The sequence below is a fragment of the Euleptes europaea genome, chromosome 2, assembly GCF_029931775.1.
Source record: "Euleptes europaea isolate rEulEur1 chromosome 2, rEulEur1.hap1, whole genome shotgun sequence".
NCBI lineage: Eukaryota > Metazoa > Chordata > Lepidosauria > Squamata > Sphaerodactylidae > Euleptes > Euleptes europaea.
Genome location: NC_079313.1, coordinates 10,270,194 through 10,287,116, shown reverse-complemented (window position 1 = coordinate 10,287,116; position 16,923 = coordinate 10,270,194). Strand labels below are relative to the sequence as shown.

At 49.2% G+C, this 16,923-nt stretch overlaps 1 protein-coding gene across 1 annotated transcript in view; it reads right to left on the bottom strand.

Annotated features, from left to right (window-relative positions):
- Positions 1-15,984, bottom strand: part of CHAF1A (chromatin assembly factor 1 subunit A) — a 38,243-nt gene extending 22,259 nt beyond the window's left edge. The window contains exons 1-2 of the mRNA XM_056843970.1: positions 15,936-15,984; positions 12,753-13,528 (exon numbers count right to left, since the gene is read on the bottom strand). Coding sequence (XP_056699948.1) covers positions 12,753-13,528; positions 15,936-15,984 — 825 coding nt within the window. The remainder of the gene's footprint in view (positions 1-12,752; positions 13,529-15,935) is intronic.
- Between the last annotated feature and the right edge of the window lie 939 nt (positions 15,985-16,923).

Below are 16,923 nucleotides of genomic sequence, written 5' to 3'. Positions count from 1 at the left end.
ACTGACCCTAAAACACAATTGCATTAATTCTATGGAACCAATGTGTCTCTCAAATGACATTTTCTATTTTTGAATGACCGATGCAGCCCCTTTTAAAGCATAAAACTGTTGTTACGCACCCGGTTCACATCGCTACAAATCCCTTACATCCAAGTTGGCTTTTGTTTAGGGTTTTTTTATGTGCTGACTTTCTCTACCACTTAAGGAAGAATCAAACCGGCTTACAATCCCCTTCCCTTCCCCTCCCCACAGCAGACACCCTGTGGGGTAGGTGGGGCTGAGAGAGCTCTAAGAGAGCTGTGACTAGCCCAAGGTCACCCAGCTGGCTTCATGTGGAGGAGTGGGGAAACCAAACCTGGTTCTCCAGAGTCTGCCGCTCCAAACCATCACTCTTAACCACTGCACCACGCTGGCTCTCAAGATTTAGAAACAACTGTTTTGGCAATATGGTCACTATTATTGCATTTGACTGAATAATTAAACAACCCCTGCTCTTGTGTTGATATTGGAAAAGTACTTCCAAATGTGGTAGATTACAGAATGCTTTCAGGTACTTGATGAGGGGGTTTGGTCTTACGCTCCCCGCCTTTATGCAAGGCAGCTTCTGATATCTCTTGCTTCACACCTGCCTCAGATGCCTTCATCTCTCGCATCTGGATGAGTGTTTGAAGGCAAAAATTAAGGAACAAGGATGGGACAAGAGCAGGGAAGAGTATATCGGTCGTAAAAAGCCTCCATTTTTTTGACGTCAGTGAAACTCAAAATAAAAAGTTCCAAATAAGCAATTGTGGATTTTTAAGAAACCAACTTTTATCAGAGTAATAAAATCATGTTATATTATTTCCCAAAAAACATTTTATTAACTAGGGCGGGGACAGCTATTAATAGACAAAACTAACCATCCCCTTTTAATGCGCCATAACAACTGCAGCCTGTTACCAGACATGTTTACTGAGAAGCACAGGATTTAAGAGGGGCCTTACTCTCAGGTGAGAGAGCACGGGATTGAAGCACTGCCAAAGCGTAACTATACAACACTGAACTTCTCAACAATCACATTTGTAACTCTTCTTTATTCAAGTCAGCATGGATATTTTCTGGGATCGTTCCGCCCCGAAATTCCAAATGCCTTCTCTTTGGCATGATAAATAATGAGGATGAAAGGGTCTTGGAGCAGAAGATCTGTGTGATATGACCGATGCTGGCCTGTAATATTTCCAGTGATGGATTTAACGTTTGAATCCTCATCCCTACCGTATATACTCGCGTATAAGCCGAGTTTTTCAGCCCCAAAAAAGGGCTGAAAAAGCCGAACTCGGCTTATACGCGGGTCAATACAGTAGGGGAGGGGGGGAGGGAGGAGGGAGGGGGGAACTTACTGCTGCCGCCGCCGCCGGGCCAACGCCGCTTCTGGCGGCCGAGAGCGGCCTGGGGCGGCGGCTCCGGCCCTCGCCCGGCCGCGCCGCCGCTTCTGGTGGCCAAGAGCGGCTGCCCCGGCCTTCGCCCGGCCGCGCCGCCGCTTCTGGCGGTCGAGAGCGGCCTGGGGCGGCGGCTCCGGCCCTTGCCCGGCCGCGCCGCCACTTCTGGCGGCCGAGAGCGGCCTGGGGCAGCTGCCCCGACCCTCGCCCGGCCGCGCCGCCGCTTCTGGCAGCCGAGAGCAGCCTGGGGCGGCCTTCTGCAGCTCCAGGGAGGCTGCCCCGGCCCTTGCCCGGTGGTGCCGCCGCCGCCGCCAGGCCCGCGTCGCTTGCTCCTGCGCCGGGAGCCCAGGTAAGCCTGCGGGGGGGGGGGTTATAAGCCAACCCTCGGCTTATATGCGGGTGCCTAATTTTTCCCCATTTTTGGGGAGAAATTAGGCACCTCGACTTATACGCGGGTCGGCTTATACACGGGTATATACGGTACATCTATGCAGTATTTATTTATTCTGCCTTCCCTCCCAAGAGATCAGGGCACTGTTAGAACATAAGAAAAGCCCTGCTGGATCAGACCAAGGCCCATCAAGTCCAGCAGTCTGTTCACACAATGGGTCCTCACGAGCACAAAGGCTTTTGAGAATTGGTGGGATGCCCAGTCATGAGCTGGACCCATCAGGCTGTGTATCCCAGAGGCCGTTTCTCCGAGGGTGTTTTCAACACCCTTGTGGGGGCAGAAAGGTGGGATACAAATTTTGTGAAATAAATAAGCACAGCGCCATAGGCTGGGAAAGGGGCCCCAAAGCAGTCACGTTATTATTCAGTATCCCTGAAGTCTCCCCTAAACCCTCAGGGAGAGATTGCTGATTTCGTAGCTCATCCAAATGGCAAATACAACATGCTGGCTATGTAACAAAAACTAATCTTATTTACACAAAATGTATTCAATGACACCAAGTAAATAACAACAAAAATACAGCTGATCTAGCTCTGAAGTACACAAATTGTACAACTAACAAAACAACAAGTTCAGGAATCCAGGTCTTCCTTAACACATAATTTTCTTCTTAATCCAATTCAGTTGCAGGTCAGCGTTCCCGTAGCAGGCAAAATCACAGGTAACATATTACAGCACAGGTTTAGTTTTGATATAGTTTGTAGCTCAGGCATCTGTCTCCCAAAAAAGCCCATTCATTTCCAAACTGTGCTATCACCTAGTTATTTTAGTCCCATTCCAACAGCAACCTTAAACCACATCCTTCCCATTCTGGGACTAAAAGTCACTGGAAATAAAGCCTACAGAGGTGCAATTACCTGAGCATTTAAAGAAATAAGACACCCATTTTTCTGTCAGACTTTCCCCTTGTCAGGCTTCAGCAAATACACGGCGTTTCAGGCAATAGAACTTGAATCCAGGCAGAGCAGCGATTCAAAGATTTATTCCGAAAGTCAATGATTTCAGTAAGGAGGCAAACAAGGCTGGAATACATGACTGGGGTGGACAGGATACATATATAGGACTGATACAATAGGGTTATAGGAACAAAGAGACAATGTAGTCCTGCCGGTAACGACTTCAGTAAAACTGAAACAGAAACCATTAAGAGCAATCAGAGGAGGAGACGGCCGAGCTCCCGGCTTTGTGCGCGGGACCCGATATCAGATGGGAGATTTACACGGGCGGGTCCCAATACAAATGTAAATCCCTGGCCGGAGTTTGTGTGCAAAACGGGTGGGGGGGAGAGAGTGCACGGAGAACCCCATCTTGTTTGGGACCGGAGCTGTCAGAAGCCCTATCTGACATCCCGCCTCTCCAAAGACCCCCTCCCCGGGTTCCCAGGCTTGTCATGACAACACTGATGGAACTCTGTGATCAGTTCACGTGTTCTGCTGCGACCCACTCATCGTGACTTGAGTTCAACTGTTTCCAGTGCACCAGGTACTCCAGCTGACCTCTCCGCAGTCTGGAGTACAGGACCCTGGACATTTCAAAATGCTGATCCCCCTGCACCATGATGGGCGTCGCCGCCGGGGGTTCGGTGTGCCAACCGGGAGCGGGAGAAAAGGGCTTCAAAAGGCTCACATGGAACACAGGGTGTACCCCTTGCAGAGTCTTGGGGAGGTCCAGTTCAGCAGTGACCTCATTGATTACTTGGGATATGGTAAACGACCCACGTACTTTTGGCATAGTTTTCTACACGGACGCAGGGACTTTAAGTTCTTGGTGGAAAGGTACACCTTTTCCCTGACCACTAGATCCCACTGAGGTGCTCTGTGTTTATCAGCCTGCACATTGTATCGTTCCTTAGCCTGGTCCAACTGTTTAACAAGTCCCGGCCAAGTATTTCTGACGGTGTTAGACCATGCTGCCACCTCGGGGGGGTCGCCTCCCGGCGGGAGGGGAACCGCCCCCAAAGGGTCGAATTCCATCCCATAAACAGTCTTAAAGGGACTCTGCCCAGTAGCAGAGTGCACAGAGTTGTTATAGGCATACTCCACCAGGGGTAACAGGTCGACCCAATTATCCTGGTGATAATTGGTGAAGCAGTGCAAATAGCATTCAACCACAGCATTCACCCTTTCCGTCTGCCCATCCATCTGGGGGTGATAGGCTGACGATAAACCTTGTTGTACCTCAACAATTCCCAAAAAAGCCTGCCAGAATTTAGACAGGAACACCGAGCCTCTGTCGCTCACGATCTTCCGAGGAAAACCGTGCAGGCGGAAGATCTATTGAACAAATAGGCGGGCCAACTTGTGGGCTGAGGGCAACCCCTCGCACGGAATAAGGTGGATCTGCTTAGAAAACAGATCCGTGATGACCCAAAGTACGGTTTTACCCTGGCAAGGAGGGAGATTGGTTACAAAGTCCATACCAATCACCCGCCAGGGAGCCTCCGGGGTCTCCAGGGGTTTCAGTAGTCCAGGGGGCTTTCCCATGAGACGTTTATTGATAGCACACGTTGGGCAGGACCTTACGAAACCATCAATGTCATGGCGCATCCCTGGCCACCAAAAGCGCCGCCGTACCAGGTATAGGGTTTTCACGAAACCAAAGTGACCCCCCATCTTGGAGCTGTGGCTCCATTCTAGCGCTTCCCGGTGCAGCTTCTGGGGAACATAAGTCTTTCCTTCCGGGATCCCAAATTCCTCCACCCCAAGGGGGCCCTCCCCTCGTTCCTCTCCTCCCACCTGGTCTTTGCGGCAGAGGGCAGATCTCCAGGAACCTCCTGGGAACGGGGGGAATCATGAGTCTCCCTCTGTAGAAGGGCTGGCGGAGGCGGAGAACCCGCCGTCTGGGCTTGGGCCCGGACTCCCCGGGGGGGAGGCATCGAGTGTTCCCTCTTGCTGGAGGTCTGGTTAAGGCGCGGTACCCGCCGCCCGGGTCTGGGCCCGGGTCCGAATCCCTGGGAGACGAGTGGCACCACTCGTGCCGCCTTGCGGAAGAGCCGGGGCAGGTGAAGGGGGCGCTGCTTGGGCCCAGGTTAGAACTCCTGCGCTTGCCCCCTCCGGGCCCAAGCCCAGGTGTTCTGGGGTAAAAAGGGACCCAAGCAGCCGCTCGACTCTGCAGTCGTACTGCGGCATACAGGAGAGACCGTCTGCCAGGCAATTCTCCCTCCCAAGAACATGCTTAATGGTGAAGCAGAATCTAGAAAAGAAATCCGCCCACCTCAGCTGTTTGGCCGAGAGTTTCCTCTGCCCCAGGATGGCCTCGAGGTTCCGGTGGTCCGTCCAAACCTTAAACGGTACCACCGCCCCCTCCAAGAACTGGCGCCAGACCGTGAGGGCGTGTTTAATTGCCATGGCCTCCTTCTCCCCTATCGGCCAGTTGAGTTCGGCCCCAGAGAACTTCTTGGAAAAATAGGCGCAGGGTCGGAGCCTCCCCTGAGCGTCCCTCTGTAAGAGTGCTCCCCCATCGCCCTGTCGGAAGCATCCACTTGCAGGGTAAAAGGCTGGGAACAGTCGGGGTGAGCCAAGACGGGTCCGGTAGTAAACCAGCTCTTAAGCAGATCAAATGCCGCCTGGCATCGGTCATCCCATGCTACCCGATAGTTAGCGGCAGTGGCCACTTGGCCCCTCCCCTTGGTCTTAAGGAGTTCCGTGATCAGGAGGGCTATCTCAGCAAAATCTGGGATGAAACCCCTGTAGAAATTTGCGAAGCCCAGAAATTGTTGAACCTGTTTGCGGGTCCGGGGAGGTTCCCAATCCCGGACCGCCTGGACCTTCTCGGGGTCCATAATCAACCCGTTGGGAGACACCACAAACCCAAGAAAAGTAAGTTTGTCTTGGTTAAAGGCACACTTGGACAGTTTGGCGTACAGGTAGTGTTCCCGCAGCAGGCGCAAAACCTCCCGCACCAATTTCCGGTGTTCTTCCGGGTCTCGTGAATAAATTAAAATATCATCTAGGTATACGATGACCCCCTGAAACAACAGATCATGCAAAATCTCGTTGATAAGTTGCATGAAGCAGGACGGAGCTCCAGACAACCCGAAAGGCATTACACAGAATTCAAAAAGCCCAAAGCAACATGAGAAAGCTGTTTTAGCCTCATCTCCCTCCTTAATCCGGACCCGATAGTAGGCCTCCGCCAAGTCCAGTTTAGAAAACACCCTGCCCTCTTGTAGCTGGCTGATACGGTCAGGGATGAGGGGGATGGGGTACGCGTTTGTTTCAGTAACTGCATTAAGCCCCCTATAGTCCACACATAACCGGAGGTCCGAAGTCCCCTTCTTCTTCACGAAGAAGCAGGGTGAGGAGAATGCGGCCTTGGACGGGCGGATGAACCCCCTGGCCAGATTCTTATCCAGAAACTCCCTTAATACAGTCTTTTCCTGAGGGCTCATGGAGTAAACCTGAGCCTTGGAGGGCTTCATGTCCGCTGTTAACTCAATGGCACAGTCCGTGGTGCGGTGAGGGGGTAGCAAGTCACAGTCCTTCCCCTCAAAAACTTCCGCAAAGTCCTGATATTCCGGGGGTAGCGATACGGGAATTGCCGTCGCAGCAGTCACCCTCCCCCCAACGGGCATGTCCTCCCTGCAATGCCACCTGCATTGGGGGGACTCAAACACTACTTGGTGCTATGCCCAGTCGATGCTGGGATTGTGACCCGCCAACCAATTGCTTCCCAGAACCACCGGGTAAGCAATCCCAGGGGCTATGGTGAGGCTGATTTGCTCCCAGTGATCCCCCACCCCTAGCAACACAGGGTCAGAGCGCAAATGAACGGGGGGCCCCTGAAGATCCCTCCCGTCCATTTGACGGAAGCGCAAGGGCTGGTTCAACTCCACCGCCCCCAATTGTAATCGGTTAAATACGTCTTGGTCAATTAAAGTTCTGGAGCAACCAGAGTCCAAAATGCCCACTACTGCAACTGGATCCCCTCCCTGGGGATTCCTTAACACCACGGGCACCAGGAGAGTCTCCCCCTGGTCACTCACCCAGGTCGGAACCGGCTCGTTTTCTTGCAAAGTAGCCTCCTGTGCCGGTTCACTCACAGGAAGCTTTCTTCGTTTTTTGGCGGTGAGACATCTCTGGAACAGCAGAGATGTTCACATGGGACAGGTTCCAGGGTTGCACTTAACGCCGCCGTCCAGCGCCGGGTGGGTGTTCTCTCCGTCCTCTTCAGATCCGGAACTTGGTAGCTGGTCAGAGTTTTCTTGTCTGTCGCCTGCCTGGGCGATCCGCTGGTGCACTTGGCGGCAAAGTGTCCCGTCCTACCGCAACATAGACAGGAACCTTCTCTGAAGCGGCGTGCCCTCTCGTCCGGGAAACGTCCTCGATTCCCTTCGCCTCAGTGCACCTCCGTTGTAGTGTTCCCCTTGGTCGGGCCTCTGGAGGGGGGTTCCTTCCCCGGGCGACCCTTGGCGAACTGCAGGGTTAGCTTGCGGTGTTCTACTTGCCCTGCCAGGCGGATTCAGCCCTCCACAGTGTCAGGATCTCCCAGAGTCAGGCAGCCCTCCAACACTTCCCAGCGCAGTCCCTCGCGGAAGTGTTGGACCTTGGTGGCTTTGCTCCACTCTCGCAGCTTGCACGCCAGGGACTGGAACTCCTGGGTATATTCTAGCACAGACTGGGACCCCTGCCTTAATCTGCGCATAGCAATCTTGGCCCTCTCTGCCTGGTGAGGGTCCTCAAACCGGCAGTGCAGGGCTTCCAGGAAATCATCGAGGGAGCGCAAAAGTCCAGGGTTAACCTCAGTCGCTGCCACTGCCCTCTACTGCCTCCTTCTTTAGAAGCCCGATGGCGTACGGCACCTGGGATTCTTCGGAAGGAAAAGTCTCACCTGATCATTCATGAAACCAGAAAGTTGCAGTAGAAAGTGGGGTAACTGGGCGCAGGTCCCATCAAAAGAAATCTGCAGGTCCCGGGTGACTGTGCGTGGGGGATGAACAGGGAGGGTAGTCGCAGCGCCGATGGACGATCAGAGTCCTCGCACCGTCATCTCCCTCCTTAGGATCTCCAGCTGTTCCTGAAGCTCCCGGTTCGGTCGAGTCAGGTCGTGGTTCTGCTCCTGCAAAAGACGGCGTTCCTCTTCTCGGGGGTACGGGGTAGAGGTGACTGCAGCTCGGCCTCGGAGCGGTTCCTCCTCCCTGGAGTATAGGTCCTCCAGCGGGCCTCAATATAGGTGATCGAAGTTTGGCCCCATGCGGGGCTCCTTCCCGGGGTTACTTCTTCCCGGCTTGGGTCTGCTCCTCTCGGGGCTGCTTCCTCCCGGGGCAGGACCGCTCCCTGCTGTTCCGACAGGCAGCGGCGTTCGTACCGCCGGATCAGTTCGGCGGATCGGGTCGAACTGGGGAACATCTTTCTCAAGAACTAACTAGTAGAAAATAAAAAAGATGGATTCCAGCCTAATGTCAGGCTTCAGCAAATACACGGCGTTTCAGGCAATAGAACTTGAATCCAGGCAGAGCAGCGATTCAAAGATTTATTCCGAAAGTCAATGATTTCAGTAAGGAGGCAAACAAGGCTGGAATACATGACTGGGGTGGACAGGATACATATATAGGACTGATACAATAGGGTTATAGGAACAAAGAGACAATGTAGTCGTTTCCTGCCGGTAACGACTTAAGTAAAACTGAAACAAACCATTAAGAGCAATCAGTGGAGGAGACGGACGAGCTCCCGGCTTTGTGCGCGGGACCCGATATCAGCTGGGAGATTTACACGGGCGGGTAACAACTTAAGTAAAACTGAAACAGAAACCATTAAGAGCAATCAGTGGAGGAGACGGCCGAGCTCCCGGCTTTGTGCGCTGGACCCGATATCAGGTGGGAGATTTACACGGGCGGGTCCCAATACAAATGTAAATCCCTGGCCGGAGTTCGTGTGCAAAACGGGGGGGGGGGGAGTGCACGGAGAACCCCATCTTGTTTGCGGGGAAACCATCTTGTTTGGGACCGGAGCTGTCAGAAGCCCTATCTGACACCCCTTTGGTTTGAATAGCTGGCAAATGCCCTGCAACACGAGACGCCCAATACTGAGTCCTATGAGGAAAGGTTGAAGGAGCTGGATATGTTTAGTCTGAAGAGGAGCAGACTGAGAGGTGATATGATAACCATCTTCAAGTACTTGAAGGGCTGCCATATAAAGGATGGTGCCGAGTTGTTTTCTGTTGCCCCAGGTCGGACCAGAAACAATGGGTTGAAATTAAATCAAGAGTTTCTGTCTAGACATTAGGAAGAATTTTCTAACCGGTAAAGGGGTTCCTCAGTGGAACAGGCTTCCTTGGGAGGTGGTAAGCGCGCCTTCCCTGGAGGTTTTAAAGCAGAGGCTAGATGGGCATCTGTCAGCAATGCTGATTCTATGACCTTAGGCAGATGATGAGAGGGAGGGCATCTTAGCCATCTTCTGGGCATGGAGTAGGGGTCACTGGGGGTGTGGGGGGGAAGTTGTTGTGAATTTCCTGCATTGTGCAGGGGGTTGGATGGCCAGCTGGGTGCCCATTAAACAATTTTACCTGGACTCCTGCTGGTAGTCCTCCCAAATCGTAAGCCCAGTTCACATGTCTGTGTGTTAAGCCTGACTCACAAGGCAAAGAAAGTAGTTTAGAAAGAGAGCTGAATATTTTGAACTTCGGTCACCACCTGTCTCTTTAGGTTTTGCTCGGCTTGTGCTGGATGAAATGCGCTTCCTATTACAGATCTAATCTACACTGACTTTAGGACAAAATATGTGGTCCGGAAAGAAAACCCAGGAAAAGCACTCTTCCCCCACCAATTTTTCCAGTAGAAAAGTTGGAAACTCACTTAAAATATATAGTGTGAAGATTTGTGTGTAGGAATCTACAACATTTGAAGGTCATTCCTTTGGAAACTTTTCTTCTGGAAAAACTGGCGGGGGGTGGGAGTGCTTTTCCAGGGTTTCGGAAACCCAGGAAACTTTTCTTCGGTACTGGAAACTTTTCTTCTGCACTGAGAAAAACTTGTGACATATTTTGTTTTAAAAAGAAATTTACTCAAAAAAAATCTTGCTCACTTAAAATATATAGTGTGAAGATTTGTGTGTAGGAATTTACAGCATTTGAAGGTAATTCCTATAGGAATACTTGTGTGTGTCCTGACCTGGATGGCCCAGGCTAGCCCTGAGATCATTAGATCTCAGAAGATAAGCAGGGTCATCCCTGGTTAGTTCTTGGATGGGAGACCACCAAGGAAGTCTGGGGTCTCACCGCAGAGGCAGGCAATGGTAAACCACCTCTGCTCCTCTCATGCCTTGAAAACCCTATGGAGTCGTCGTAAGTTGGCTGCAACTTGACAGCACTTTCCAACACTACCGTGTGTGTGTGTGTGTGTGGGTGGGTACATGAACACACACACTTGGAGACAAACACTCAAAACCAAGATTAAACTGTGCATTCAAAAGGGTGTTACTAGCTTTAAGACAGGAGAAGACATTGTCTGTGGCGACTTTGATCTAGCCCTGAATCCACTGTCCTCTTGACCTGGCCCCCTGTGGTCAACCTCTACAGCTCTCTCCTCAAAGGACTGAAATAGGAACGCACAAGCAGCTTATTGCCTTGCTGAAGTCATTGTAACAAAGAGACATTTCTGTTTTAAGTGTGACTAGTTTGTGTTCAGTTAATTTGTAATAATGTATATGATAATAGAATACGGAAGAGTTCAAGGAAGCAATGGTGTAACGCTTAACTCAATATCCAAATATGTTGCTAGTCATATTGTGTCTGAAGACTGTTTCTAAGTAACCCACTTTTTATAGTAGACAAAAGAATTTGGGTTTTCTATTTTCAAACTTTTATTTTGCCCTTCCTCTCAAACATGAAAAGCTTCGATAAATAGGTAGCACAGCATATTACAATATGCACCTATCTCTCTGTCTTTACTATCGGGTGTGTTTGACATTTTGTATGTAATTAAGACACTGTCCTTCAGTGTTACTCCTCTGAAGATGCCTGCCACAGCTGCTGGCGAAATGTCAGGAAAGAAAATACCAAGACCACGGTCACACAGCCCGGATAACCTACAAGAACCAATAAGGCTTTTATACTTTTAAATTTATAAATATGCCCACTAGAACAATTGTCTAAGTTATAAATGATGTATTTTATATTGTTAGAGCAGTCAAATAAGTTTGGGCTGGATAGGAAAGTACTACACATATTTCAACATTTCCCCCAGATTTCCATTTTCCCCTCCCAAACACAATCCCCAATGGCTACAAAATGTTAGGACATTTTACATCTCAATGTAGCCCCATGGCGCAGTGGTAAACTGCATCACTGCAGTCAAAGCTCTGCTCACAGCCTGAGTTCATCCTGATGGAAGTCAGTTTCAGGTAGCTGGCTCAAGGTTGACTCAGCCTTCCATCCTTCCGAGGTCAGTAAAATGAGCACCCAGCTTGCTGGGGGGAAACTGTAGACGACTGGGGAAGGCAATGGCAAACCACCCCGTAAACATAGTCTGCCTTGTAAACGTCATGATGTGACATCATCCCATAGGTCACTAATGACCTCATGCTTGCACAGGGGACTACCTTTATCTTTTTATGTAGAAGATGAACCTGACCACCTATAATGGGGTTAGGCTGCATGCAACAAGACAATTCTGGCTGCAAGACATTGTTGTGGGCAGACAGAAATATAGGTACACATAGGTGAAAGAATTAGTTGATGGGGATGCCAATATTCATATATTCCACATACTTAGTTGTTTTAAAGTTCAAATAAAGATTTCTGACTACACAGATACACTAAGAAAGATGCTAGCTGTGAATCTGGGAAATTAGCCAACGACTTGTGGGGGTAATAGACTCCTATTATGTGATGTTAAGACCTTGGTTCATATCGCTTAAATGTCATTTTTCATCATGTTTGACATCTGACATTGAAGAATAGATTCACATATCTATCCCAGACAGCCTTGGACATATCTCATAGCCTTGAAGATAATGTTGAAAGCTACGATGACGTGATTATTCACAGATAAGATTCCTACAGAGAGGGTATATAAGGGATCTGAAATACAGGCTCAGCTGAGGTCTAGATAAAAGACCTTCTGGGCAGTAGGTTATATGTGTATAGATTCTGTTCTGTTATGATTTTCTGATCTGTGTATTTCATAAACTTATATATGCTAGCCTGTTTGAAGTTACTGTTTTGAACTGTACATTACGTTTGCCTATGTGATGTGAAATGTTTGAAATTGAATTATTTGAACAGCTTGCAATGAAATGTGCTTATTTCTTATGACTTCACTTATATATGACTGTGTTATATTTTGCATTATATTGAATGTATACTGTCATACTGCCTGATCACTTTATACTTTGAATATTGAACTGTAACACATTGTACTGCTTTATTTCACATTCTGTTATACTCTGCTTTAAAAGTTCTGAAACTTGCTTTTATTATTACTGGAGTCAGCAATAAAAAGAATCTTGCTGATTCAATAAGGTTGCCTCGCATACTTTGGTAACGCAGTCTAATAAAGCACCATATCTCTCAGTGAGATATTAACCTTATAGATTCCATTACAGATACAGTACCGAGCCGCTTCAACATCCATCAGGCAAGCAGAAGTGCAGCTGTGCCTGGCATATACTGTAACAAAAGGCTGGTTTGGAAGAATTTGCTATATGCCAGGAGGGAGCAGAATGCTCTGCCAGGAACTCCTGGAGATGGCAGACAAGAAACATACAAGAGCTGTGGCGGAGAAACAGGGAACGGCAACAGATGGAAAAAGGAGCAAAAAAACAGCAGATGCAGGGAAACAGAAACCGAAAGGGCCAACTCCGTGCCTTCAGCAGAACCAGAAGTTCCTTAAGCCCGCAAGCAATTCCCACTAGCTTTACCACTTATCTGTCACAAACACTAACCTTCCGGACAGGAGTTGAAGAGGCTAACGGACTGGCGTCTCCCATCTGCTCCTGGGCAGGCAGAGTCTCAGGTGAGGTGGTAGAAGAGAGAGAGCTGAAGGAGGAGTCTGTGCACGCAGAGTCCTCCACATGACAAGACCCGCTCGTTTCGTTTCCAGAGGGCAGGCTCCCTTCCAAAGGTGCAGCTTGGAGAGATCTGACTGCCATGATATCCTCCAAGAGAACCACAGGCATTTTCCCCTGGAACAGGACATCCTTGAGTTCACCCTCCTTGGCCCTGCTGACATCCGTCTCGGCAAGCAACACATCCGGCAATTCACCTTTATGTGCCGCAGCTGGGCCAAGGGGATCCGTTTCTGCCAGGACATCCACTTGGCTATTGCAGACAGGTCTTTGTGAACTAGGCTTACTTGCGATCTCGTTAGCTTTCTCAGTCAATACATCTTCCGCTTCTGACGTGCCGCGATCTCCCTCATCGCTCAGTCCATCGCTAGAATCCTCCGTCAAGTCTATCGCGGGTAAAGGTGGACTTTTATGGTTTTTCTGCACAAAGCTGTCTAGGGGGCCCTTCCCATTAATAAGTTTTGGAATAAACGGCGTTTCAGTTTCTGCTTGGCAACTGTTCTCCGCATCGTCCGGTGATGGATGCGACAAACCGGCACCCTGAACATTGTTCTGATCAAGAACACTGAGAGAGTTCCTTGATTTTTTTACTTCCGAGTTTGCATCAGGTTTTTCCTTTGGCACGGGATTCAAACGCTTGAAAGGCAGCCGAGCTGAAAGAGCAAGTGATCACAGTTAAGAGAAGTACTAAACATCTGAAGGGAAGAACAAGAGTTGGTTTTTATATGCCGACTTTCTCTACCACTTAAGGAAGAATCAAACCAGCTTACAATCACCTTCCCTTCCCCTCCCCACAACAGTCACCCTGTGAGGTAGGTGGGGCTGAGAGAGCTGTGACTAGCCCAAGGTCTCCCAGCTGGCTTCATGCGTAGGAGAGGGCAAACCAACCCGGTTCATTAGATTAGTGTCTACCACTCATGTGGAGGAATGGGGAATCAAACCCGGTTCTCCAGATTAGGGTCCACCGCTCCAAACTACCAATCTTAACCACACCACCACGCTGGCTCCTGGGGTGGTATCTCAGTGGTAGAGCATCAGCTTTACATACACTAGGCCCAAGGTTAAATCCCCTTCATGCCCAGTTAGAGGGAGCAGGGCTAGGAAAAGACCCTTCTGCATCTGAATTCCCCGAGAACTTCTGCCAATAACAGCAGACAGTTTTGAGCTACTCAGAAGCAAAGTCAGACTCAAGATTTCCCATTGCTCAGCACTTGCTTTGCATTCAGAAAGCCCCAGGATCAATCTCTGACCTCTCGGTTACATAGTCACAGCTGTTATTAAGAATCACCTTGCTTGGCCTGAGGCCCCAGGGAGTTGCTGCCAATCATTGCAGACAATACTGAGCTAGAGGCTTAAGATTATGTTCATAAATTGGACGTTACGCAGTTTACATACTGTTCAGATATTGCCTTCTTCTTTGCACATCAGATATTGATGTGCAAAGAAGAGAAGACCACCCTGCAGGGAACAGCAAGAGGGCTGTTAAATAGGATAGTGAAGTCAGCACCTTCTCTCCTGTTAAGTGTCATTCCTTGTCTGTCTCCAGATTGCGACTCTTAGGGCAATATCCTCCTCCTTCTCAGAAGTTCCACTCCGTCTCCTGTGCTCTCTCTCTCTCTCAGCTAGTCATGTAGTTAGGACACTATGGTTGTTTATGCATGGGTACTTTCACTCACGTTGGCCCCCAGTCTGAATCGGTTGTTCCTTGGAGTTATGCATGAGTTTTCCGTACATTAGACATGACCTCGAGCCCAGCCCTCGCAATGTCCGGGTCTTCCCATTCATCTGTTAACCTGACTCTTCCATTTTCCCTGAGCAAAGCCCGAGTGAAATCCCCATGCATAAGGCAAAGTGCTGGCCACACAATCTTGGCTTTCCTCACAGCCAATTACAAAACAGCATGTCCAGAGGCAGGGATTAAAATGCTTTCTGCTTCCTGGGAGCTCCTTCTGAGCAGAAGAAAAGCTTTTTAAAACCGAGGCTTGGATTTCCCCCCCCCCCTTTCAGATTGCTCTGTTTTGTTTTTGTTCTTAAAATGCTTTTTATGTAGCAATTGGGTTTTGGGGGGAGATTTTCACTCACAGTAAGCACTACAAGTAAGCCAATTACAAAGCAGGATTTAAAGGGGCAGGGACTTGATTTGAGCTTGGAGACTGCTGGTGCATAGATTCCCAACCAGAAAGCGTGGGTCCAGCAAGCAACGAACCTCAGGTAAAACTCCCATGCATAAATGACCTCTCTCTCTCCTCTTTACTATCAAGAATGTTAGTTTTTTAGTAAACCATCATCTACACTTTAATCAGGTTGTGCACCTTTGCTGTGCTAATTACTCTGCCGACACATACAAGTCAGCAGAAACCTATTTCAGCAATGCTTCTCGCTCTCAAGCACAGTGCTCTCCCCCTGTGCATGACCGTACACTGCCACAGGCAGAGTAGATTCAAGGAGACTCAGGTTTAAATCCTCAATAAGCCACAAAGCTCAAAGAGTGCCCACAGGCCAATCATCATCTCTCAGCCTAGCCTACCTCACATGGTCGAGGAACGCATAATATCGCGTAGACGTATTATCTAAAATACTAATTTTATAAAGCAGAAAAAATATCTAGCCGCCAGACAAGGTTAAAAATAAACAAGGGCCCGTCTGCAGGGTTATAATTCAATGATAAAAGACCCTTCCTGTCATGCCATTAAAGGGAACTCAAGGCAGATCCCCCCCTTTTCTATTTGCATTTTTGCTGTGATAGCCTTGAAAAAATAGAATGGTGTCCCTCACTCTATTAACACGGATAAGACAGCATTCATGTCACCACTGCTTCATCTTGCCCTCTCTACCGAGAGTGACATCTGTGCAAATGACTCATCTGGAGTAGCAGCATCACACCAAAGCTTGAAAACAACAAAGCGAGCAAACGGCATTTATGCACCTACCCAGCCCTACTGCATAGTATAACCCATAAGAGGCTAGGAAAATAATTGTAAGGAAAAGAATTTAGCCAGGCAATGCCAAGCATGAAATACATTAACCATCAAATAACTTTTTTGCTGTGACAATGTTTACCTTGTATGAGTTTCCTGGCAGGAGTCGCTGACTTAGCTTGACACTCCATCGCTGCAAAGAGCAAAATGACATAATTGGTGTCACCAATCAAATTCTACGTAAGACTGCTAGGATTAAATTAAGCTACCAGTTGCACAGGGCATACACACACAGACATCAGCCTCTGAGGTAATGGAACCCCCACTCCTCCCCCCACTTTACTCTGCAAACGTTTAGCTTTCTGGGAAAAGTCCTGATCAATCTCCCCTCCATGTTGACATCTCAGCCCTATTATTTACAGGCTCCGAACAGAATTACCAACTGTTCTCCCCTTCCTCAGTCCAGCTTCTTAGTTCCACACCACACCCCTTTTAAACCTTTCAGGGTGACCTGGCTTAATTCCTCTCCCCCCCATCAATACCTTAAACCAACCGTATTACAGGCCTGCCCCTCTTCTAAACACGTGATCCCAAATAACGACCTCTGTATCTCAGCCTCAACTCAGCCCCTAAGCATCACCATTTTAGCTCCCGCCTCTTTCTAGAATCTCCTTGTCACCAGGGCTGGCCAGTGCTCATGTGTGTATTGCGCATGGTCCCAGGCTTTGGATCATACGCAACCCCAGCCCTCTAAGCTCACACACCAAGCAGATTTCCCTCTGCAGAACCCCCACCCCAACGCCCACCAAGACCCCTCCCCAGAGCAACGTGCATTTTCTTCCTCTTGACACCTCCCTCTCAGCAAGACGTCCCCAAAAACCTTCCGCACCACTTTGACGACCCCCAATGCAATGCCAATCTCCTCTCTGAAACCCGCAACTCCCCCACCCCATCTTTAACCCTTCCAACCCCTTTTCCAACCCTCACCCCATCTATAACCCTTCCAACCCCCCACCCATCTTTAACCCCTTCAACCCCCCTTTTCTTCCTCCCCATCACTACCCAACCCCTCAGACAAATTTTATTGATATTTAACTCGCCCCAACCAGAGTTAATCCTTTCTTTGCACA